Here is a 24331-nt window from a genome sequence, read left to right as displayed (position 1 = left end):
CAGAATAACCATACTGCTGCTGCTCTTCGACGTTCTACTATTTCATTATCCCCTGACTCCGCCATTTTAAATATTGCAATACTTTGATATACACGCCGAAAAAACTAGAAGTTATCAACTTTGTCCAAAAAAGGGTTGTGGTTCTCTTTGTTGGCATTAGTCAAAATGGTTAACAGACCGCAAATGTGGTATGTGTTATTTTTCGAGATGAACGTGGAAGGGAAATGGGGCTGAAGACGCAATCTCGTCAAATGAAAAGGATTTTTGTAACAAGCAAAATAGCTCAAATAATGAAGTCTAATAGAACAATGTACAGTGGACTTTATTGAAACTGATTTTTAGACAGATGATGTCGAATTCAAGGTGTTTAAAAATAATACTTTGAATTTTCTGCAGTACACTGGCTTGAATAACTGAAATGATACGTTCTCGTTAAGTGCTCCAATTGCATCGCCAATACTGCACAGACTCAGAGACAAATTAAAATTCCCCAAGTCTGAAATATCCGAGTTTCTTAAAATTACAAGACGCCAAACACAGAAATATTTAATTTTCACTTCGCTGCTTTAGACAACATGGTCTTACCTAAGCATATTACAAACTGAAGTTTACGTGACGATACGCGATTTTGCGTGAGACTTGCGAACACGGCAAAGCCCCCCTTATGCATTTTCTTTTCGTTGAAAGAACCGATAACGAGCGAATCTTATGAATAACGTCCTCTTTTCGTATGCTTGATCCGAGCAGTTTAGATACTTGAAGCAACACTGCTTTCATAGTCTTACGATATTGACAAGCTCCTTTCATTGAGAACCGCGAAGTGATTTATTTCGTATTGGTGATCGTCTGCATGGCGACTGGTCGTTACGACAAGGACATACATGGATGACCTAAATTCTTACAGACGAGCCGCTAGTTGTCCTTGTCACGACGTCAGTAATGATCTGTCATACACAGATCGCCTCATTTGGTCCCTGGTCGTTTCTCTTCCGTCTTCCTTAAATAATTGTGGTTAAATAGATAACGTTTAAATATGACTGGTCCGTATGAAACCTAACCGACTCGATCGGATAATTTTACCCTCTTACTTAGTGACGCCGCCTAGAGTTGCAACTTGTGACAAGCATTTTTGGAAAATATAAAATCTAGGGCTTCTGTTTTATCAAAATTGAAGGAAATAAATGGTGATACGTGTTGCTGGAAACCTGTAACTGGCAGTTTAGCATTTCTATATAAGCCAAAGTATTTATTTCTTTTGCAAATATAGCGTTTATCCGAACGTTTAACAGATTTCAGTGATGCTCAACACAGCATGCGATATTTGGATGGATCCGAATTCTTGAAAAGCTTGTTGCTTTTAAATTTGAAAGTGAACGGTTTCTAGAATTGGCGAAACAGCTGGAATCTACTAATATGAACGTACGATTTATTTCACCCCACGAGAGCTTCCACTTCTCTATTTCTGCCTACCACTATTTACATAGACAATGGTTGCATCTGCGAAATTAGCAGATGGCAAGATAAAGTCTGTAAGAACCCTATATAATCATTGTTTCTCAAGTAGTACGACATAATGGTAAGGTAAACATAAGAAAAATTCCTTATGAAGGTTCAAGGGGACTCCTTAAAACTCCTTTTTTTTTTTTTTTTTTCGTATTCATCGCAAACTCGCTAGATGTATAAATTGAGCGCCCATACGATCCGAATACTATTCTGTAGTAAACACTTTAATTGCAAACTATATTTAGACAGATTGAAAGGTTCAACTAGAAGCGAGATTCTTAAGAGACGTGTTTAGGCTCTCTTATCTGCTATATATATATATATATATATATATAAGGTAATGGGCATTCATCCATCTTGAAAGAGTGATGATTTGTGAAATAGATTTTGAAAGGAGAATCAGAAAGAAGATGATATTAGAAAGAAGCGTAACGTCACCACCTTCAACAAAGAACTGTCACCGAGTAGCGGTGGCAATAGGGTCTCCTGCGGTAGGCCTTCAGGAGAGGGACAGGAATCGCTCCAACTGACTGATAAGCAAGGTTCACTACTAACAATAATTCTGCTCTCAGTATAATAATGTTCATAACAACGGTAGCGAAAACTTAATAAGCTATTAATTCAAATGCTAATGAATCTGCAATATTCCGATACTAGACAAATGCTCTAACTATTACTTCCGTACAGAGAATGTATAATTAGACTTGTTTAGGCCAAGACTTGTTTAGACAACATTAGCATAGTAGAGAGAGAGAGACACTTTCAGTTATTATCATACTTTGCCCATCCGACCTCTAGCGATGCTGATAGTATATCGTACTTTTAAAAGAGTAGTTTTTCTACACAATAATTGCTTGTAGGCTGTACCATATACGACACACATATAACTTCCATTATTCATATAAATGGTACAATAACAGAAAAAAGTGATATCCTTTTCCATCAATTTATGGACATATTTTCCAATAGATCAATAGTTTTTAGGTATTATTTTCCTTAAATTATTGCAACATATCATTTCAAAAAAATCATTTGTTTCACTTCATAGGCTTCTGGAAATTTGTACAAGAATGAACCGTGGAACGATGTTGTCAGTCCTGTGCTTTCTTGCTATTAAACCGACAAATACAATGACAGCATCAGTGTGCTTACTAAGTTCATTTCGAAAATCCAAATATTGGGAGATTCATACTTAGTAACAAGCAGAGCAGTTTTTTTTTTTTCATTGCGTATGTCTACATTATGTAGCACATACCTATCACATCCCAAAGCATTACAAATATATTATTTAACAAAATTAGCTAACCGATGAGATAGAACATGGCCTGTTCTAGTGCAAAAATATCACATCCTTCTTTGTCCGCCTAAACCTTATTCTCTTGGTATTAGAAGGCCGTTCAGTAATTTTATAGCTGCACTGCATGGGATTAAATCCTTGAAGTATATTCAGTTCGATGTGGCCTTGTACTGTCACAAGCAGCCATACCGATTGTTCCTCTAATTATTCATGAGCTTCTTCGAAAGGTGTGCGTATAACGAAACATCAGTATCAGTTAGTATTTTGTAGTTAGGATATCGTCCGATATGGGTGCCAGTTACTAAACTTCTTTTAAATCGTCCGCTACATGAATGTGGAAGGTTTGGCTTGTGAAAGCCCCAAGCGTAACTTTTCCGTGAAACGTATATGTTGACTAACCGATGACTGATTTGAGAACAACGAAATACACTAGATCATTATCTCGTTGACCGTAATTTGGTAGACTCAATATCTAAATCACAGAGTTCATTGGCGTGTGGTTCAACCTTATTCAACTATAACAGTGCTACAGTGAAAGGGCCTAAACTAAAAATAGAGAATTCCCAACCATTATTATTATTGCGAAAACCGAATGGTAGCAAAAAATAGCTAGGAAAGACTGGGCTAGCGTTTAATTAAGTACGATTTATGTATATGTTATCTGTATTTTATTATAACCGTGGGTGGCGTACAACACTTTCTTTGTTAGAGAAATTACACGAATCTGAGCCACGTCGTAGTTTTTCCGCGCTTCGTCAGTTGACTTCCTTGGAGCAATCAGTCTGGACCTAGCGTAGAGAGTTTTCCTTCTAGGCAATTCCTGAACCCCTATGTCTGTGGAATATGCGTTCCCATATTCTGCTAAAAATCTAGGGTTCTCGGCAGGCGAGTATATCGCCCAGTGATTTATTATTCAGCGCAGAGGTTATTGTGTCGACTGGTTCTGGCTTGCGGAATTATAGGTGAGTTGCGTGGAGAACCGTCAACTAAAAACTTCGTATGATTTCAAAAGATTTAGGATTAAATATACGTTCGTTACGTATTCCATATTGTTACATCGGAAAATTCTTAATGAAATTGGCATTTGCTAAGAAGATTGTATGACGATGCGTTTATTACTTGATTGACTTGGATTATGACGAAAATATGAATACATTCGGAGTTCCTGGTTTTCTTTTATTTAGGGTATAATAGAGGCTTCTTAAAATACTTGACTCGTATGTTTGGCTGAACCGACAAGTAGACCGCGTTCTGCATTGAAGCGAGCCTAGGCGCCCTTAATCTTTCGTTAAAAAAATTGTGCTTTCAGTCTACTGAAGGGTAATTACCTACACAGTGCGCAATAACTTGCGTAGTTCGTCCATGAGGTATTTCTCACCTTGACTTTATATACCGTTCTACCCATTTTCACGAAAAACATCGTGAGCATCCAAACAAGGGCTGCAGATTATTTTTTTTAGTTCTTGGCACAAACTCGACCCCGTGCTCCTTATGGAAATAGCTCTTGTATGTCCGAGAGTCTACGTAATTCTGTTCCTGTTGTGCCGGCCTTAGATTATGTCGGATATGCAGTTTGGCAGCATGAAAAGTTTGCTCGGAGTTGTTCTACTTTTCCTCGACATACTATAGCACCTTGATAACGGCGGGGGGGGGGGGGGGTAACCAGTAGCGTCCATTGGAATTTTATATCACATTTTTTTAATCAGAGTTTGAAGAAGTCGATTAGGATACTGTGGAGCTCTGATGAGGTGTTGGCTTCTTTTCGACTTCATAAACAACATGAAGTCGTCTGTTTTAAATTAGCCTCTATTATTTGACTCGAAAGTGTTATAAAGTAAAGGTTATAGCCTATTTGCGGATTGTTGTGGTCATGCGTTCTAACACCCGAAATTTTCACCGAGGTTCCTCATACGTAGTTTTTAGTGATAATCGTAATCCCGCAATCCAGGGAATACAAATATATATCGTATATTTTTGATGTCATTAAAGGCTTTCTCAGACGTCGATTCTTCAGTTGCCGAACGTGACATGTCGTTTTCTCGATTCTTTTGCTATCGATATTTATCTGGTTACGTGTTTACCATGCGTCTATTTAAAGTTGATGGGCTTAATAGTTCTAGGAACTTTCAGCGACGTTCAACAATAGACTGCCTGAACGAAACAAAACTTGATGATTAGGTACGCATTTTGGGCACTTGATCCTACATACGGTTGATTCTACGTACCGATTAACCTAAATAAATGCTTGTGTTGTTTTAAACCGCTAGGCTATGTGCCTTTCACTGTGGTTGTCTACAACAGTAATCACGTCACCTCAGCGTTGTCGTGGACATGCGTTGAGGCTGCCGCTAGAAATTTCTTGTTGCACAACTTGCGTTAAAATAAAGACCGAAAAATACGTCGTTTCGGACATAAATTATGTTAGTCAAAGCTTTACAAAGTTATTACTCTCAAGGTAGAAGAAGAGACATTTTGAACTTCCTTTGTTCCAGGCTCGTTTGACTTGTTCTCAGCTTCATGGCCCATTTCAGGGCTGTAAGCCTATCTTCTCGGCCATGCAAGCACGACCAGCATCATTTTAAAAGTCCACATTAACCAGGTCATGAAACGGCAAGTACTCAAAGTTGCCATTTTTTCTAGAGAGGTGTGCCTCTGCCCATGTCCGGAAGTTATTTTTTTTTTGCAATGGCTACAAGTTAAGCGTCATCAAATCCAAACAGTTTCTCCTTTTGCCAAAATAGAATATTTAGCAGAAGTAAAAAGTGTTTCCAGCTCATTTAAATACATTGCTTATTCTGCATAAATAACTTTCGCTTAGAATGACGAAATCACACAGTTTGCGGAAACAAATTTTCTTAAGAAATATATCATTATAAAATGTGTCATAAATTAGGTCGACTTCTTCAAGCATTGAAGCAATCGGTACATATATATATATCTTTTGTGTGTTAGCCTTTGTGCATTATAACATTGTAATAATGAGTGAACTGCAAATGTGAAATTAAGTGACTTAGGTGAGTTAAAGCTTCAGTAGTTTATGGTGTAAGAAGAATACAAAAATCATAATTAGAAATTAAGAGGCAAAAGATAAACCTTTACGACCAACACATCTACACCCGCAGCACCAAAATGCTACCGTCGCAAAAAAGCTGCACGGACCCTTTCCTGAATTTTAAAGTAGCTGTTAGATTTCATGCATCTGACGGAGTTCACTCAGTCTGTCAGCAGCTGTTTAGATCGTTTTCAAATTGGCTTACTAAAGATAAACGCAGCCACATTTGGTGGCGATGGTGCTGGTCGGTCGGTAATTAGCACCAAGTCCATTGTTGACCCTTTATAAATACCTAAACACCCGCACGTACCTACAAGCAGAACCGGATGTTTGCCAAAACCCCCAAAGAACTAAGCCTGGTACCTGAGTGAGGGCGGACTGGTATATCCAGCATCGAATACAACCATTTTTGTTTAGAGATCACAATATGTCACATGAAAGTTAAGGACAGTAACGATAAAGGTTAGATCACAGTGAATCGGCGAATTGTCGATTGGAGGTTTTTGAAAGACTTAACTCTATGAGTTGGAGTCACCATTTTACTCAAAAGGGCAAGAAAGCTTCGTTAAACAGGGAGCGTCATCAATGTGGTTTCATTGATATTAAACTACGTGGCCTAACGAACACTCCACTTTTAGCTGTTCCATTAGGTACTGGGTTAGCAGCTTGAAGCGGATGCAAGCGGTGAATCATCGTATGCGTTAACGAATTTCTTGTGGTGGTAGCCGTGTTCACTACTAATAGCAAATTTGTAACCGGAAACGATAACGGTAATGGTGAAAATGACGATTACGGTTGATGATAGGGTAGAACGATGTCGTGGTTAGAAAACGAGAAAGCGGTGACGCGCAGAGCAACAAAACTCATAGCATCCATTAGGCGTCAGTGACTTCTCCATGGCTGACGCAGTGACCACAGCGGCTCCAGCAGCCCTCAGAGTATCTTTTCGATCACAAGCGACTTCACTCGCAACCATAAGTTAGGACGAACTAGCGGGCCTTCTTAACAACGTTTCCATCAGATTCTTTCTGGCCAATCTACTGCGTAAAACTTCACTTTGCTTTGAAAAATCTGTTCAGATAAGTATAACGTCAGCGGCCAGTGGAAGACAGTGGAGATGTATCTGAAAGGAAAATGGAACTTAAATGATACATTCAACTCAAAATGCCAAGGTAGGATTTAATATCTCCATGAAAACCAATTGAAACTTTGAAATTATTTCTAGATACACTATTCTAACAGACTTATAAGTTGACAAACTTGCTTTTCCCTTCACATGAGACTGCACTGCTTTATTTTTTCAGGAAGAAGTTATCTAGAATTTATTTTGCCATTAAAAGTACCCTATGCTAAAATGATTGTCAATAATGTTCTAGTAAAATCCGAGCCGGCACCTCTATTTTCGGAGGAGCAAATATGAGTGAAGGCGTGTAATGACCGTACTGCAATAATAAACGTCCGAACACTAAAAGAAAGTTATGAAAATAAGCAAGTGGTCATTGTATTTCCATTAATGCGCCGTGAATTATTTCAAAATATATAATTCAAAGGACGAAAAAAAACAACCCCTATAATACGCCGAGTAAAATTATTGTCATATCACTATCCATTGAATTTGTGTGGGATCAGCATCATATTGCATTTGCTAATTCGTGTCTATCTCTAAACTGTGCGTTGGATAAGCTTACTAAAGGCCATTTATTTTCTAAGCCGCTTTTTCCTAATGTATTATGCATGCAGGATAGTCTAAGTATCTGACATATACAAAGAGAGGTTTGTGTTGACCCATGTTAAAAGGAGACTTTTATTGAGATACAATAGAGTCCCATCGGGTTCGAACGATCTACTTCTGCAGATGACAGTGGCTCATTGTTTCTTAGCGTGCTCAAAAACTTCCCATCTCCTTCGATTTGCAGTGTTTACCATAGCCTTAACGCGCCGTAGTCGACTGGTCCTGCAAAAGCGATTGACTTAGTCCAGCTTTTTACTCTCTGCTTATTTTCGACTATCAGAGTTTTTATTATATCATCCACTTAGATGCTATATTATGATTCTCTTGCATCTGCCCTTCGTGTACATCGTTATAGGTTCGTGTGTATCTACAAACAATAGGCTTATTGTTGTTTATATTCATTTCTCTTGATCTTTTTTTTATATTACAGTCTTGCATAGCAGTTGTATTAAGGTATCCTCATCGTTCTTAGATAGGATCCGATCGAAAACCTACATTCGTTCATTTTTTCACAAAATGGCTTTTCGAGATCGGCTTTACTCTTGGGTGCATACGATTAGTTCAGCCATGAGCTTTCTTTTATGAAGAAGCAGCAGAGAGGACGAAAATCCTCCACATTTCTTTTCTTCCCTCGACTTCTCCTTTAGCTCCGTGAAAAAAAAACCGTTGAGAAGAATGAGGCGTGAACATTTGATTTATGCTGCAGCAAGTTCTTCATCATCGTACGCTGCTATAAGAGTGACTAAGCTCGCTTTAAATATTCGCCCGTCCCCTCCCGAAGACCCTGAAAATGCTATCTTTCATTCGAACAGAGATTTTGTATATAAGACAGCCACTCCCTGGCTTTTAGCAAAGCATTAGATTTTCTTTAATGTGATTCTCTTGAACCATTCACCAAGACGACAACGATTGAAACGTTCTAAACTAAATTATAATGGTCTGTATACAATGGTGGCAACAACCAGAGCAGAAAGCATGGTACGAAGCACATCTCCCATTACTAATACAAAATGTCTATCTGCACATCTTGGATTCAAACCAGTGGCTCCTTGATTTGGACATCTTTGTGTTAAGCCTACACTAACGGAATCACAGTTTCCCAAAAAGTTACATGGTGTCAGCACTAAGCAGGTTGCTACAATAATGAAGATATAAATTATTTTCACAAATATTCATTGGCACAATGGCACAGTCTAATAGACCCTGATTTGAATGTGGGTTCTACAGGATTCAACGTATTTCGTATTACGTAAAAGTCGAAATAATCTACAATGGCCATTGCAATTCGTCCTATTCTGTTGAATTGTTACCCTAGAAATTCTGGTTGGAATAATCGTGTGCACGGAAGCCGCATCTTTCCCTGTGTCATTTTCCTTGACAGCAGACGGAAAAAATTTATTTCTCGATTTTTAAGCTTTTATGTTACATCTTCGCGGTTTAGCATGTTGCCACAATATGCGAAGACACACTGCCAGATTGTAACTTTTGCTCGCTTATTCGTATTGACTCGCATTTCCTTTACTCATCGAGATATTTTTCTGCTTAATGAAAAGGCGGTACACGGTATACAGAGGTTAGCATCAAAGAGTTGAGTATAGCACTCATGCATCTTTACCGTACATCTTTGTATGCACTCCAGTATGTCTCTGCCCGTTCCCGCCTTTGTATATTCTGCTGTCGTTATCAGTGAATGCATGCATGAGTACGGCACGAAGCGTAAAAAGGTCGACAAGCAAAGAGCTCGTTGCCCATCAGTGGGCCAGGCATCATTTTCTTCTTCACGTACACTGGCCGTCGCCCTTTCACCGTCAGTTAGTAAAGGACGATCTGCATCTGGAATCAAGCTACCGGGAGCCTTGGGCAATGCTGCATCACAGACAACATCGAGAGCCGAGTCGGCCCGTCAAGACTCGGACAGAATGATCACTAACCTAACAAAATCACTGAACAGCAAAACTCGGTTTTCGACTAATAATCTAGTGCCGTTGGAAACGAATATTCACTGTATCTAGAGCAGCAGCAGCAAATAGCCAAATCGGTTCAGGCAGAGCCTATATCGGTTGTAATTCAATCAACACTTATTGACCACCATCAGTGAATGAAGGTCATATAGAAAAGGTTAATGTTAGAGTAAGTCAATGCTTTTTGCAAATAATTTCTTGTAATATGTTTTCTAGATCGAGTTCCTTTCCTATTATGAGTTATGTGTCCTGATTTTATCACTTAATTAATTGAGAATGTTATTAACTATATATAACCGCGCCGTAGGGTTGACTGATGTCGAAAAAATACGCAAACAATTAACGAGTATGATTTCTGTATCAGTAATAATAATGTTTAACAGATGGCTTCTATTCTAAACTAAAATTTTAGTCTGTTTTACACAGCCCTTCAAGTTTCCAGAACAAGTTCTCTGCGTCGCACTTTTTAAACTTTGGCTAAATAAACATTTGAAATCTCTCAGCTGTTGAGGACGACCGTTGCTAATTGCACTCACGCTCAATGATATAAATTAGAGTGCCTGTCCACTGAAGAGGCGTACATTTTTTGCTAAAATATAAGTAGAGAACAACGTACCAGTTCTTGGTTGGAAACATGGAGACAAATTACTCTCTGTTTCAACTTTTTTATCACTTACAGTTTGCATTTTTATATTATCAAGGATCAATTTAAGCTTCGTTCTGTTGTGATAAGAAATGATTTCGTAATTGTCCTCCGCTCTTCGACTAGCTAAAAACGCATTTATGTCCATCGCTTTATACATGTACACATCATTTTTTATGTGGCCCTCGTCTCTCTATCACAGCCTATTTCCTCTAGCAGATCACTATGGAATCCCTAGCCGTCGCTATAACGTCTAGCGACTCTAGCGGCCGAAGCTGGACAAGCCTCTTACGATACTGGAACGTTGTCGCTGTCCCGCCGTCGATGTGGACGACGGATTATTCTGGTGTTGCTAAGAAATTGACAATTTTCAAGGAAAATCGTTGAACAAAGAAAACAGGAAGCCAGCTTGAACGTATTAGTGCTAGCAGCGAAGATGGGGCTCGTACTCTGATCTATCGAAGGACGCAATTGTAGAAACGACTAAGTCAGCAAAGCTCGTTCGATGGCCGAGCCTCCTTTTTCCAACTAGCCAGCTTTCTAAGCCGCTTTCCTTCGTTAGCATCGCGAACGACGCAGGTAACTGTGACAGCGGCAGCCCGCCAATATAAACTGTATCCAAACCAAAAAAGAGTGATACAGACAATTTTGGAAAATCCATCTTGCTGTCCAGTAAAACTAAGAACTGGTTGTTAGTGAAACTAGGGCAGTATTACACTGTAATGTGCCTTTAGACAATTAGAGTATTAAGTCAAATTCAAGTTAATTCCCATGAACCTGCTATTTGCTCATGCTGTAAAGTTAGCTTTAGAACGAGCACAATTAAGCGGGCCTTTATCCTAATGGATTTGAAACTTAGAGTAACTAAAATGGCCACTGTTTGCCATAGAAACAAATATGATATGGTATCCCTTATTTGACATCTGTAATATAAAATTAGGAGATTTACTGAAAAAACACTGTGTTCTAGCCGATTTTCACAGTAGGAGAGTAATCCCTTCAAGTATACTTCAGTCGCATCCCGACGCATACGCTGCATGGACGTTTTTATTGAGACGCGCGCTGAGATAAGGAGATAAATGTACAAGGTACAGCATTTAAAGTAGGAAAGAATTTGGCTGTTTATCGTAACAAACATACGTTCAAAGCCAGTTCCTTCCACAAAAAAACAACAGTTAAAAAAGTTAAAAGTTAAACAGAAAAGCCTTGTTTTCAGAAATTAAGCGAAGATCAGTTATTATTCAATTCAATTACACGCTAAACAACACCTTTTTCAAGTTTGGAACCTTTCTCGCTCGAATTCGACGGCCTGTGTTATTGCCAATTTGGGCGCGGTCTATGAAACAGCCCTAGGAGGTTTTTCATGACAAAAAATAAAAAATCCTTTATAAGATTTAGATTTAAAGTGCTAAAAAACCATTTTTAATACACTTCGATTTTTTTATAGGGAAATAAACGGCTGCTTTTGAGAGACAAACATTTTGTTAACCAAGTCGATGGTGCATTGAGATATAGACATCGGGCAGGCAAATGGTTAAAATATCTATAACGATTGCGACGGATATTTACCGAAAATCTATACATATATAAGAAAAGATTTACTATCCTAATCATCTTATATACCTCTACCTAAGATTTTTCAACTCATATAAAGCGTGGTTTTATGTACTTCATTGCGAACAGTGAACGACTAAATTCTGGCTTTGCCAAATCACAGCAACTTAATCGTCTGAGCCATTGCGTCAAACAATTACATATATCGTTTTCAACGATGTATTGAAGTTTCTGGGTAGGGTCACCTGTGAATTTATATCGAATTATGTGCTTTTCCTCAGGGTTTCATATGTAGCCTGTTGTATACTGTACATTCGATATTGCAGAGTTTGCGTTCTGCCGATATACTGCTATCCTGCGGTCGATAGCAAACAGGATAAATTCCCGTTTTTCATATTTGAGAATGTGTGAACGGTAACCCGTTTCATGCATCAGCTGATATTTCCATGCGGATATTTCAAACCCAGTCTAAATCTCTAACACTGTTATTTAGGCCCTCTTTATTTTACAAGTGTCCATTATACCGTAACAAGTATTTTGAGTAAGCTAATTCAGCTATTGCTAGTGGACGTCTTATCATAAAATTAACAATATATGCTAAAACGTTTCCAAAGTCTTTTTATTTTTCTCTACAAAAAACATTTCTATACACACAGACACACACACTCACAAAACATATATTAACCTCTCTCTTTTCCAGCGACATACTGCTCAATTCCCATCTACCCTTTGATAGAACGTTCAGCTTTCGAAATGGCCTCTGCGCACCAGATGGAGTTTGCAAGACTTCCCGCTGTTGCAGAGTTATTCAATCGGCGCTTCCCGATACCCCTTAAACTACCCAAGCAGTTTTCTCGATGCTTTTCACTGTGCAGCTACCACCCGCCAGCTTTAGCTTCAAGCAGGAAAGCAACTTCTGCTACCAGGCCGAGGGCAGGCTTCACCAGGGTTACCATCACCTCACTTCATAATTCAAAAATCCGAGTGCCTTTTGAAAATGGCCGATAAGTGAAATTCGATATCCACTCTTGATCTACTTCAACGGAGGTCGGCCGAGTAAAATTTGTGTCCTGATGCTCAGGCATCACAAGAAGAAAGCTGCTTTCTTTCATTGGCAATGGGCACGGTCAAGCCACCTTCTACCAGGTCACGCCTATCACGATATCAACGATGAATGAATCAACGAATGAAGCCAGCCGCAAATCCCGGTTCTGAATAGCTGTTAGTGAAGTTGCTTCGCATGGCCTTTCAAGCTGAGCTGAGGCTCGAATAGAGGTTATGAGGAGACAGAGAAACTTTAATTTGTATCATCCTCTGGTTCCAAAGAAGCGTATCGTCATATTAACTTTTCATATTCACGTGACACTCATGGTACTTCAATTTTAAAAGATCCGTATTTGCACTAACAAGCAGCAGTCGACTTTGGTTGCTTGCCTTATTTCCGTGCTATATGCATTGAGACTTGTCCTTTGTTGAATTCGCGTCTATTAATATCAATATATACAACACGAATACAAAAGGTAGAAAACTAGCTAATTATAATAAATATTTCCGATACTGCCCTTAATTATTGCTTTGGATGGCTCCTTTCCAGTACAAAGTTGTGTGCGTGTGGTGTCGAACCTAAGTCACCGTACAAGTCTATAATCTCGGTAAGCGTTATAATGTTACCAGTTTGCCATCGCAGAAGGTAACGCTTGGTATTGCCAGCAAGCTTTGGTGGCACTTATACTCGTATCAGGATCATAACAGACTACTTCAATGTTAAGTTGTGTAACTGATTACTGAAGAGACTGCCATAGTTGAGTTTTGTGGGTATTCAATGGAGACTTTGGTGGAGGAAGCGGAAAGGAGCTGCAATAGAAATAGCAAAATGACCAGAAAAGGTACATATTTCCCATGAAAGTCACGCAAAAATATATTTCGATCATTGCTATCACTATAACGTCGGTACATAGATAATGGCAGTTTCACTCGAGGTTTCACTTGAAATTTAATAACGAGTGGATTTATTACGTATTGATCATTATTTTCCATAATCTTCCTTTATTTTTAAACAAATTTGTTTAATCCGTTCCACCAGAAAATTTGAAACCTTTGGTTGAAGAGCTCGTCAAGCCTGACCTTTAAGAGCCTTTCCATTTCGTTTGCCAGTGACTGCAAACGACATTAGTCTGTCGATGCAGAGTCTCGTAAATTTGATGGGAAACAATATCTGGCTTAAGTTTTTTTTCTGTGTTGCCTCGCCTTGTCGTAAAGAAGGATAGCTTTACCTTGCTTAGTCCGTTTTCTTCTCTGGTTGGTACAAAGCCCAGCGATATATTGAGAAAGCTGCTACTATGAGTTTTTCGTTCTTTTTTTCTTTTTGTGAGACGCACAAACATATTTCGAAGATTTAAGACGCCTGACAATAATTACGTGATCGCAGTTCATCTTCTCTGCCAATGTACGCATAGTTTTTGGACTGTCTCTTTTCGAAAAGGCCTTTAATTGATCTTCGTCGGCTCTAGATGGTCGACTAGGGCCAGGTACCACCATTGCACTTCGCGAAACACCTGTAAGCAACCCTATCAGAGATGTGGCCTAAATCATACACAGTGCAAGCGCCCCGGGCAGTTTTCTGACTCAGCCCAAAAGCTAAATCGAGTAGGTGTTTTTCACAACGGTGACTTATGAGGCAGAGAGATCCACGTTTGAACGACATATAGAAGAGAACAAACGAAAACAGGGAAAAGGAAATCATTCCTATAGTTGTCTTTTGCGACATAGTTGTATTCGCCTAAGATTTACTCATTAGAAGGATGGTTTCTTCCTTGTTGCTTCTAAGGACAATGCTTAGTGTTAGTGGGTTAATAATATGTCCGAGTAAGCCAAATCTGAAATATTTAAATGCACGCGCTTACTTATATCGCTTATATATATAGTCGCTTATATCGTACTGTACGGTATAAGTCAAATCGCCCGACTTACTTCTCAAACGCATAGAAGCGGTAAGCAGCAGCAGAACCTCGACGTAATTATTGGGAAGCAGAGATCTGCACTCTGCACATTAGGCTTTCGCAATGATTTTTAAAATATGAAACTTGAAAATGAATTTTTTGTCATAAAATTTTCCCGTCAAAGACCCATCAAGGTCTTTACACCAGTTGTCGAGAGCTTTGATAAGTGCAAACGTACATATAAAAACTATTTCTGTAATTTTTAAATATGAAGATAAACATTTTTTTATCTGACCAGGAAGACCTCCTAAAAATAATAAAAATTGTTGTGGCTCTTTTCTAGATCTTTGATACTGATTTCAATATACACACACTTTTTACTTCCTTTAGAATATAGAATAGGACACAGTGCGAGCTATTTTTAGCCTTAGAGATAGACATAGTACGACGCATATTTTAGGTGACACAGGAAATAGGGCGAAACGCATGACAGCAACAGTTAAGTAATCCAGTAAATTATCGTAAATCTCTTCGAGAAACCTGCGCCTCATCAGGACGAGAGTGGATTTATTGTCCTAATTAAAAGCCTTTAGAACTGCTAAAACGCTTGGAGAGCTATTGTCCTCACTCACCTTGTAGCCAAATGTAATTACTGAATAATCAAAAATTGGCTGAAGGTATAACGATGTTCGATATGACTTCAACCGGTTTGGAAGAGTCTACGTGCGTAAATGTTGCTTTGCTGGACGTTGTCAGTTTCACTAAGTTTAACTTAGGGGCATGTTGCAAAATGTTTTGATACCCAATATGGGACGTCTACTTAGATCAGTCATTTTATCTTTGTGTTCACAGGGGACGAAAAAGGATTTCCCGGAATTCAATCTTATTCTATGTAGGCGAACCTGTGCATATTATAATTTGTTTTTACTAAAGGGTTTCCCTGTCATATTTGCAGTTCTAGTTTATGACATCGTTACAGCTTCAATGTTTAGACGGACAATCATGAAAATTGTTTAAATCAACGTTTACATAACTTAACTTCGGCGGCGTTTATCTTTGAAAGCGCAAGCATCTTGGCTGGAGGCCATTCTGTATATAGGAGACATACATACAATCCCCATAGAATTTCTGGATTATTTAAATGCGCTCCTATTTGAATGCACCACTGATCGTGCGACGCTGCATCGCTTGACAAAGCACGGGATCTATTCTGGTCTATGCTGTATTGGTTTTCACTGGTATAAGATCCCATTTGTAGAAGCAATGAAACATTGAATATTGTTACAACTGCTACTGTTTGAACACAAGCCTAATAAGGTTCAAATAGGATTACAAGCATAATTTGGGCTTACAATAATAACTATAATTATAATAAAGGGGCGCCTTCGTAAAGTAATAAGTCAAAGCTGTAAAACCTGGAATTAAAGCCTATGTTAGATAAACATGTCGCACGTATACGAGTCAACGAGTCAGTGTTAGTTCGATATTGACAACTTACAAGGTATCCATAACGAATGCGTGAGCGTAGAGCCCAACAACTATATGATTCAAAAAAAACAAATCCAGAAATATAATAAGAATGAAAAAGCTATGATCCGCACGAACACTGTGAAGTGATTTCTATTGGGCATAGCCGTTTGCTTCACAGCAAGCGGTAAGCGTAGCTCAGCGTATATGCTTCTATCATTCCTCACTCAACGCTAAGGTTTTCCTCGACCATATCAGTTTGTAAAGGAGGCAAGTAATTTATGTTTCGCTTGTTAAACATGGATCGAGGCTGAAAAATGCCACTACAGTCAGCATTTCTACTAAAGGAAAAGCGAATTGTTTTTGAGACGATATAGGCCTATGTAATATATTGGCCTAAAAGGTTGCAGTAATAACAAACCACAGTCTATTTGAATAGTATAGCATATGAGTACTGGATCTCTAATTGGACAACATATACATGACGAAAAATGTCATTTTTGTATTACGGTACCATTCTGCATGCGTTTAACATGGACCTTTTTAGTTGACAAATGTATGGCTAAAATTAGTTAGTATCGTTAATTATCGAAAGTTCTGCAACTAATATAATGCTTGAGAGTTTCATGTATCGCATCCTTCGGCAACAGGATCTTTGCACTCAGTGTACAGGTTTAAAAAGGTGAACTCGTTGCAAATTTATCTGCAGTCAAAAAGGCGCAACAGGCTAGCCGTGTAACTTTCTACACTGAATAGGTCGCATGTGACCAGAAATGACTCGTTCCTTAGCACCTGATCGCGCGCTATACGGTTATGAATTTCGATCTATTTTTTTTAACGAGGAAAGTTGCCGTGTTCTTATATTTTGAGTGGCGGCTTGCGAATTTTTACGAAGCAGGGACTATTTGACCAGTGACGATAGTCGTTGACTAATTACTTGATTGGCGGAGGCACTTTGTTTCTGGCAAGGCTCGTATCTTTGCTCGAGCAGAAATCGTCCACACTCGACCCACGTGACCATGGATCACACATGAAGTAATCGGAAAAGGTTTTCTTTATTCTTTTTGTTACACTGCTAGATAGCACATAAACAAATAATACGGTGTCTGTGCTGTGAAAGATTTCAATGAACCCATTGATGTGCAGAATAAATGCGGTGCAATTTAATTCAGTTGGAGAGAGCTTCAAAGACTAAGTGAAGTAATTATGGCGTTTCAGATCGGCTTTAGCTTCTAGGTATATCGTAACTCGACAGTTCGCAATAACTTTCAGCCTGTACAGAACGGCGCTACTTAGGGCTTAGACTTCTGCAATGGTGTCGTTATATTACTGCTAAGTGGCGGCCTCGTGATGCTTGCCACTAGCCGGGCTAACTGCGAGACTCATCCGCGTCGACTGCAAGGGGCAAACTGGTGGCGCTTGTGTAACGGCAACAGGGGCCGAGTTTTTTGAGGGTGTGACACTCATACAGAGGGACAGACAGACAGACAGACAGACAGACAAAAGGAGATAGAACAACTTATAATACGCCTGCTTAATAATATACGTCTGCAATTCGAGTTCATAATTCATGAAGCTAATAAGAGGATTTGTATATGCGGAGAAAATTGCAAGCACCACTCTCCTGGATTTATATAATTCGCGTACTTCGATAACTAGCGCTAGCATAAAGCTGGAGGAAAATCAGACGAAAAGAACACTGCGCTGTAACTACCCCATTTGAGTGATACGATGCCATAATCAAAGTAAATAATCTAATTACGAAAACTTCCATTCATTCAAGATAAACTTCGCGACTCTCCAACGTATTAGCTTATCGTAACGTATAGGGTATTAAAGCTTCATTGTTCGTAGTTTTTGTATGTCAAAGACATGGTTCATGGAACAAGGCCGAATGACCTATTTGTACTTTATGTGCTTTCGGTCGGCAAATAGTTGGGAAGATGTGGAAAAGCAAGTAGATGTACATGCAACTTACATTGTTTTACGTCTGTCAATGCATAAATATCCATTTGGAGAAATTTCAACACACACATAGCTCCGCTGGGAAGCATTTTTCGTCCGAGTGAGGGGCTAAAGAAAGCTGCGCGCAGTGTCCGCTTATATCGATGATAAAATAATGGGATTAAGTTACACTTCGAGCAACCAACACTGCTTCCCGGGGCTACGCTAAGCTTCAACGAAATGTAGCCAGTAGAGATCGATTGGAAAAACACTTTTCAGTTCGGTTACGTGGCCAAGAGTTCCCTTAAATGTGTCCTCCCCAGTGTTTTTACTATAGCTAAGTCGAACGATACCTTCAAGCCCATTTGGAGCACGTGTATTAGTCGACCGGGGTAAGCGTTGACAGCTATACCACTTGGACATTGTGACCCTTCGTATTTTATGATTTACTTGAGCGTTAGATGTAACCATCTTAAAAAAGCTATTTCCTACTATTTTACTGCTATACTAAAAAAGGCTACTAAGTTTCGTTGTTTGCATAATATATACCTAATGTTAAGGCGCGATTTTTTTGTTTGCGAAAACTGGACTTCGAAGTAAATCAGTCTGAGAAGGAAAACGCATTTTTGTCTCCACGCTGAACATGCAAGGCGGTCAAATTCAAACTTGAGTACTGCGGTCGCATCGTGAAGCCATTCGTTCTCAGTTAATCGACTTTGCTCCTGACTCACAGACTTCACTACAGCATAGTCACAATAATTTTAATTTCGGGGCTACTGTAAACGTGTAAAAAATGCAACCGCGTTCATTTTCAATACAATTATACATACTCCTTTGTAAATCGCAATATATAATTGTTACTCATATATCATATCATACTCCTAATCACTTTCCTCATTTTCCTAATATTTTTCTTCCGGCTGCGCACGCTTCCTGCGTGTGACGTAATGTTCACTCGATGACGCCATTAGGGGGTAGCAGGGACAGGCTGTACTCCGGAACCCCCGAAATGTCCGGAACAAGGGGTAGTACCATGAACTTCAGAGGAACAGCCAAAGAGTTGCTTACGTTCGTTATCGTTTCGATATTTCGTACCCCCCTGAGGGTTCTTCCTGCGGGACGGACGTCCTATTTGATTCGAATTGGGAAAAGAACGAAGATACTCAACCATCATCGTCGTGACGAAATCTGTGCCTTGTGTCAAATATTAATTTACTGAACCAGGACATCGACAGAAATTATTTACTCGCCATTATGTCTAACACATTTCATTTTGTGTTCATTTGATTTTTAGGAGGAAGAATGAATAAGGGACCTACTTCGAACAAAAAGTAAAACGCCATATTTGATCTCTGGACACTTCCTTTACTATCCGTTCAACTCTAACGGTTAATTAGATGGTCCTACTTTACGGACATGCTCGCCTCAGTAAAAAAAAATTCACACTGCACTCGTATAAGTATTTTACCAGGCTCGTGCATGACTTTGAGTGTAGCTATATGATACAGGACATAATTCACATAGCTCATGTAAAATACACAAACTCAATGTCGTTCGTTCCTGTAATGATATTCAGTACAATGGCTGTACGTTTGATTTGGTACTAAAGCTTTTTTGAATAATTTCAATCCAAGTCACCCGAATCTCTACTAATTGTAATTAACACGACATTCTCCGTGGCGTCAGTATAACCGCAGTGTGGGTGTTTGGGGCGTATTTTATCGGTCAAATGTAATAGACAGCTCCAAGCTATTGCTAGACAATGTCGGAGCTCAGAACAGGAAAAGTTTGCAGGAAGCAACATGACGAAGCGGATAAACACGCATAACTCAACCACGTCCAGCCAAAGCAGACGATAGACTTCAGAAGAGAAAAGTAGTTAGTGATCTTTTGAGTGTGATCCCTGGGGGCACCCGTAACAACTCATCATCGAGTATGTAATATCTTTTTTTAACAATCCGCTGCTATCGCCAGACCTTCCGCACGGCTTTATGATATAATGCTACTTTCACCTAGCTTACGGCTAAAGCACGCCTATATTAGATTATTAATATAGCTTAAAAGCGGTCATTTCTCTTCGTTGTCAAGGGAAGGGTTGGGCGCACATGCATAAAATTAGCACTATTTTGACAATTGGTAAAAAACGCATCCGTTGGAAATAATAGCCGCATATTTTTGTGCTTTAGGTTAAATTTGGTATAAATATACTTGCAAACCTGTTAATAGGTTGTATGAGTCCATTTGCAGTCTGAGATAGGAACAACACTGATGCCGCCGGTACACTCTGACAGAATAAGACGTATGTTGCTAAGTTCATCTACATATACTACGTAGGATACCAAGAAAGACTGATTAAGACATAGAAAATTCACGCTGACTTATTCTTTTGCGCTCTGCTTCTACCAGTTCAAATGTAAATTAGAAACGATCATGAACTACACGTATGTAAGCCAACCACGATATGGTGAACTATTAGGACAGTGTTTGTGTAAATCAAACAGCAGGTGACAACTGCCTATATGGGTCACCATCATTACCATTTCGTGCAGAACAGCCTCAGTATCGATTTTTTTATATCTTACTATATACGGGATACTATAATATATTCGATTTGTCCAAAACACTTGAAAAAGCACATGAATCTTATATCTGTTCACATTTCGAAGTGTAATTTTCTATTTTTATTGGGTCTCAATAGGAAACCGATCGTTTTTTTTTCGCGTTCGACGTATTCATCGGAACGAACCCTGGGTGCCTGTGCCGTGCTAGGTCTAAGCCTCTAGCTAGCTCTCCCCTGCTCTATAAACTCGTAATTGAGTCCTTCTAAGTTGGTGTGCGGAGAACTTGAACAACGTTTCTATATATCCCCTGAATTCTCGTAGCTTTTCGACTACGACTAACTCGTTTAGGACTACTATTTCATTCACCGGCTTAGCAACAGGACGAAGCAGGGCGAGCTACTTGGACGTGGTTTGGCTTGATATACTCTGTCTGTCTACAGCCCTCTTTGGTCTGACGTACTCGATGTCCCGTTTTGTGCTCCTTTGTTGCCAAGAGTCGCCATGAATACCCAACAACTTTGAAACGGAATAATCTGCAATGAACAGAACCTACGCACGTGTCATCTCAGTCCCTGATGCCCTGCTCTGAGACCTTATGTGAGAGGATCGAGAAGTGCCTGGCGGTGTCATTAGCTCAGGAAGCATGGCAAGAAAACTATGATGCAATTTATCACCATCGGAACTGCTGGCTTCTCTTCGTCGTTAAGTGTGTTGATGGGAACTTTCGGTTGTACCGCTTGCTGCCATACGACCATGACTAGTCAGGAAGATGCTTTAACCGGTTACAAGATGCAAACGTATGAACACTAAGCTGAACTGGTGAAAGGAGATGCTATCTATTATCATACGCAGTCGGCATATTGATAAGCTGAATACGTATTTGCTAGTGAAACTCTGCATTATATTTAACCTACTAAGCACATAAAAATAAGCATAAACATAGGTACGCATACCGTACTATATACACACCTACGTGTGTTATGTCTGACTGTGCTGGGTGCATCTGGAGCCCTTGCCAACAGCGAAGTCCTTACTTTTTCGCCGTTATAGCTAACGGAACTTGGAGGCCAACGTGGAATCTTGGACCAGGAAGTGCAGAGAAGTCAAGCAAAAGGGACACTGAGACAACAAGGGGTCTATCTGCTGTCTACGTTCCAGACAACCTAACCTTGCCCGCTTCGTCGTTCTCATCATCTCGTAAAATAAAAACCTCTTGAACAACATCGTGCACATCGGCCGTTCGCCCAAGAAGTCGGGCAGGATGGCAGCCAGTCAGCCTCCAAATCAACAGTACCTGCGGCAGCCTCAGCTTGCCACTTGCCTAGCAGAACTCTTTATAAGGCTCCTGGATGCGATGGGCTCAGAGGCTCTTCGGTCGGACCGGGCTTCTTAGATTTGGCGGGCGTCTCACACAATATGCTGCAGTGTGAGCTAAGGGCTTGTCTTTATGCAGCCGAGTCAACGAATGCCGCCCGGAGATGAGGCAGGGTACGCTGTACCATATATATACATACACAGAAGCTTTGCTATGGCGAAAAGGATGTCAATCCTTTGTCGGCACCCGCAGCAATTTCATCGCAAGGTGCATGTAGCAAGATAAGAGGGGCTTTTCGGCTTGGGCAAGTAACTCGGCAAACGCTGTCGGAAAGAAGGGGGACAGCAGTCCACGGGGGAGCTGATTTTTCTACTGCCGTTGCTGCCATCGCTTTCGTTGCTGTTACTATGCGACGCGTAATATTTTTGCGTCGTTGTAGTAGCCGTTGTCGTTCGGCGTCTCGTTGGGCAGGCGTTCAAGTTGGACGGACAAAAAAATGCTGCTGAAAATGGTGAAATTGCTTTCGTCACCACAGGCCCAGCAACAAACGTACGGCGGACGTCCGCGCCGATAAGGAGGCCGAGTATGTTTTTGAGCGAATTTCGCGCTTCGTCGAACAGTTTCGTGTCTTGTTTTCTTTCTCTCACGCCGCTCACTTACGAAAAGTTGAAGACGAAAACTAAGGGGGAGGGCGAGAACGAGAGACACTTTGTTTTTAGCTCCCTTCTTTTTTTTAGGTCAACAGGAAGCTCGCCTATCGTCTTTTTTATGCTTCTCATTATAATTATTAAAGACATGATTGTATCCTTCTGAATGTAGGACGCAGTAACCATTGCTTGCCATATCAAGCTAAGCACACCATATAATATGAATATTTGGTAATCAGGTATTTAACTTGACCCTTCAAAGTAAAACCTTCATTACGGAATTTCGAAACAAAATAAAAGAACGGTAATTAATTAAAATGCTAGAAGCAATCCATAACGAAGTATTGCCAAGACTACGCCTAATGCTTTCTTTTTTTTGTTCTTGTATCAGTGCAGGCTGCAAGAACAACGAGTCTTAACATCTCACGTATGAACATAGAGCGAATATCGTACGAAGATAATATGCTATATTGATGTTTCTCTTATTGTCCGTTACGTTTCCGACAACTTCCACGAACCCTTGACTTCTGGCTGTGTAAGCTTTTTTGGCGTAGTTGTTGTGCTCATTTAGGGCTCATCGTACTGAGGCCGCCTTCAGAGTGTGTCGAAGTGTTCCTCTAGCGTTATTTGCACGCGTCAAGTTGCATTTAAAGCATGCGCTTCAACAGTAAGTTTCACGCTTCGGTTCATTTACAGATGAGAACTGTTTTTTCGACGTGAGGTTCTTAGTACAGAGTTTTCTCTACACAGCAAAGCTACTTAGCAAAAACAATCAACGTAAACAAGTATTATTCGTGTTATTATATAAAAGGAGCGGTGTACGTCGTACATGTGTACGGATGATATCATTAGGTTCCTACAAATTTATCAGTTAAAGGTTTTCGATGTGCGTTTAAATGTTTTCATAGAAGAACAGGTTTTTTTTTTGCTTCATTTCAAGTTACGAACGAGTGCACCAAAAACTGTTTCCATTGAATAGCAGCGAGTGCAGATGCTTGCTCAGACGAGCATTCAGGGTCAAAACATAAAATATGTTTCTTTGGAAGCAGTCTCTGTTATTTTCGAACATTAAAAACTGTAGACTTCTAGCTCTCAGCAGTTGCAAACGTTTTGTAACTTCGCACTTCTAATTTCACGCTTCAAGTATTATGAACTGAATGTGGGAGACCTATTCTAGAAGGGTGCCAGATAGTAAGGTAGGTATATGATGAATAAATTGGTAACCTTCCTGTGATGCGATACGTATCGTTGTCTACTGTCTAATTAGAGTCGGCAACTTTTACAGCCGCCAAAGTGGCACTGGATAAGAATAAAATACATTCATTCAATTCAGGGTGTTACTTTAAGTTCAGCTTCAAAAACAATAATTTTTATATCTAGAAACGGTCATTTAGAGTAAAGCTAAGGACTGTGACTGGCGCAAAAGAAAGTCGATTACTCCATGTACTAAGAAATGCAACATGAATTTATGAAGAAATCATGTAGGCTGCGGCCTCAGAAAGACGCTAAAATTCAATCAGTTGTATGATGGAGCAATAACAACTGCGACTGGAATCAGATACAGAGCACGAGTCCGCTGACATTAGTTTCCAAAAAACCCTAGAGCCGAAAAGCTACGCGATACTTCAGGTCGAAGATTGGCCAAGGGCACATTTCGATTTTACTTTATTAAATGCAGAATGCATTACGTATGTTTCGTCTGTATTGGTCGTCTGA

General features: G+C 39.7%; 2 protein-coding genes across 5 annotated transcripts in view; one reads left to right on the top strand and one right to left on the bottom strand.

Moving 5' to 3' along the window:
* Positions 1–6856: 6856 nt before the first annotated feature.
* LOC111245483 (inactive tyrosine-protein kinase RYK-like) overlaps positions 6857–24331 on the bottom strand; it is a 30006-nt gene continuing 12531 nt past the window's right edge. The window contains exon 6 of one of the 2 annotated variants that reach the window (XM_086979555.1): positions 6857–6975. In XM_086979555.1, the coding sequence (XP_086835681.1) occupies positions 6870–6975 (106 nt within the window). In that variant the 3' untranslated portion in view covers positions 6857–6869. Of the gene's footprint in view, positions 6976–7440; positions 7807–24331 lie in introns of those variants that run through there. The other variant, XM_086979556.1, reaches the window with a different exon arrangement.
* LOC147758062 (uncharacterized) overlaps positions 6886–24331 on the top strand; it is a 114509-nt gene continuing 97063 nt past the window's right edge. The window contains exons 1-2 of one of the 3 annotated variants that reach the window (XR_015320627.1): positions 6886–7024; positions 19387–24284. Coding sequence is in view for 1 of the 3 variants with exons in the window: in XM_086979595.1 (XP_086835721.1) it covers positions 6998–7024 (27 nt within the window). In the remaining 2 variants the exon portion in view is untranslated. Of the gene's footprint in view, positions 7025–19386; positions 24285–24331 lie in introns of those variants that run through there. The other 2 variants (XM_086979595.1, XR_015320626.1) reach the window with 2 other exon arrangements.

Source organism: Varroa destructor, unplaced genomic scaffold (genome assembly GCF_002443255.2).
Source record: "Varroa destructor unplaced genomic scaffold, Vdes_3.0 BEIS01000002.1, whole genome shotgun sequence".
Lineage (NCBI taxonomy): Eukaryota > Metazoa > Arthropoda > Arachnida > Mesostigmata > Varroidae > Varroa > Varroa destructor.
This window is presented reverse-complemented; position numbering and strand designations above follow the sequence as displayed.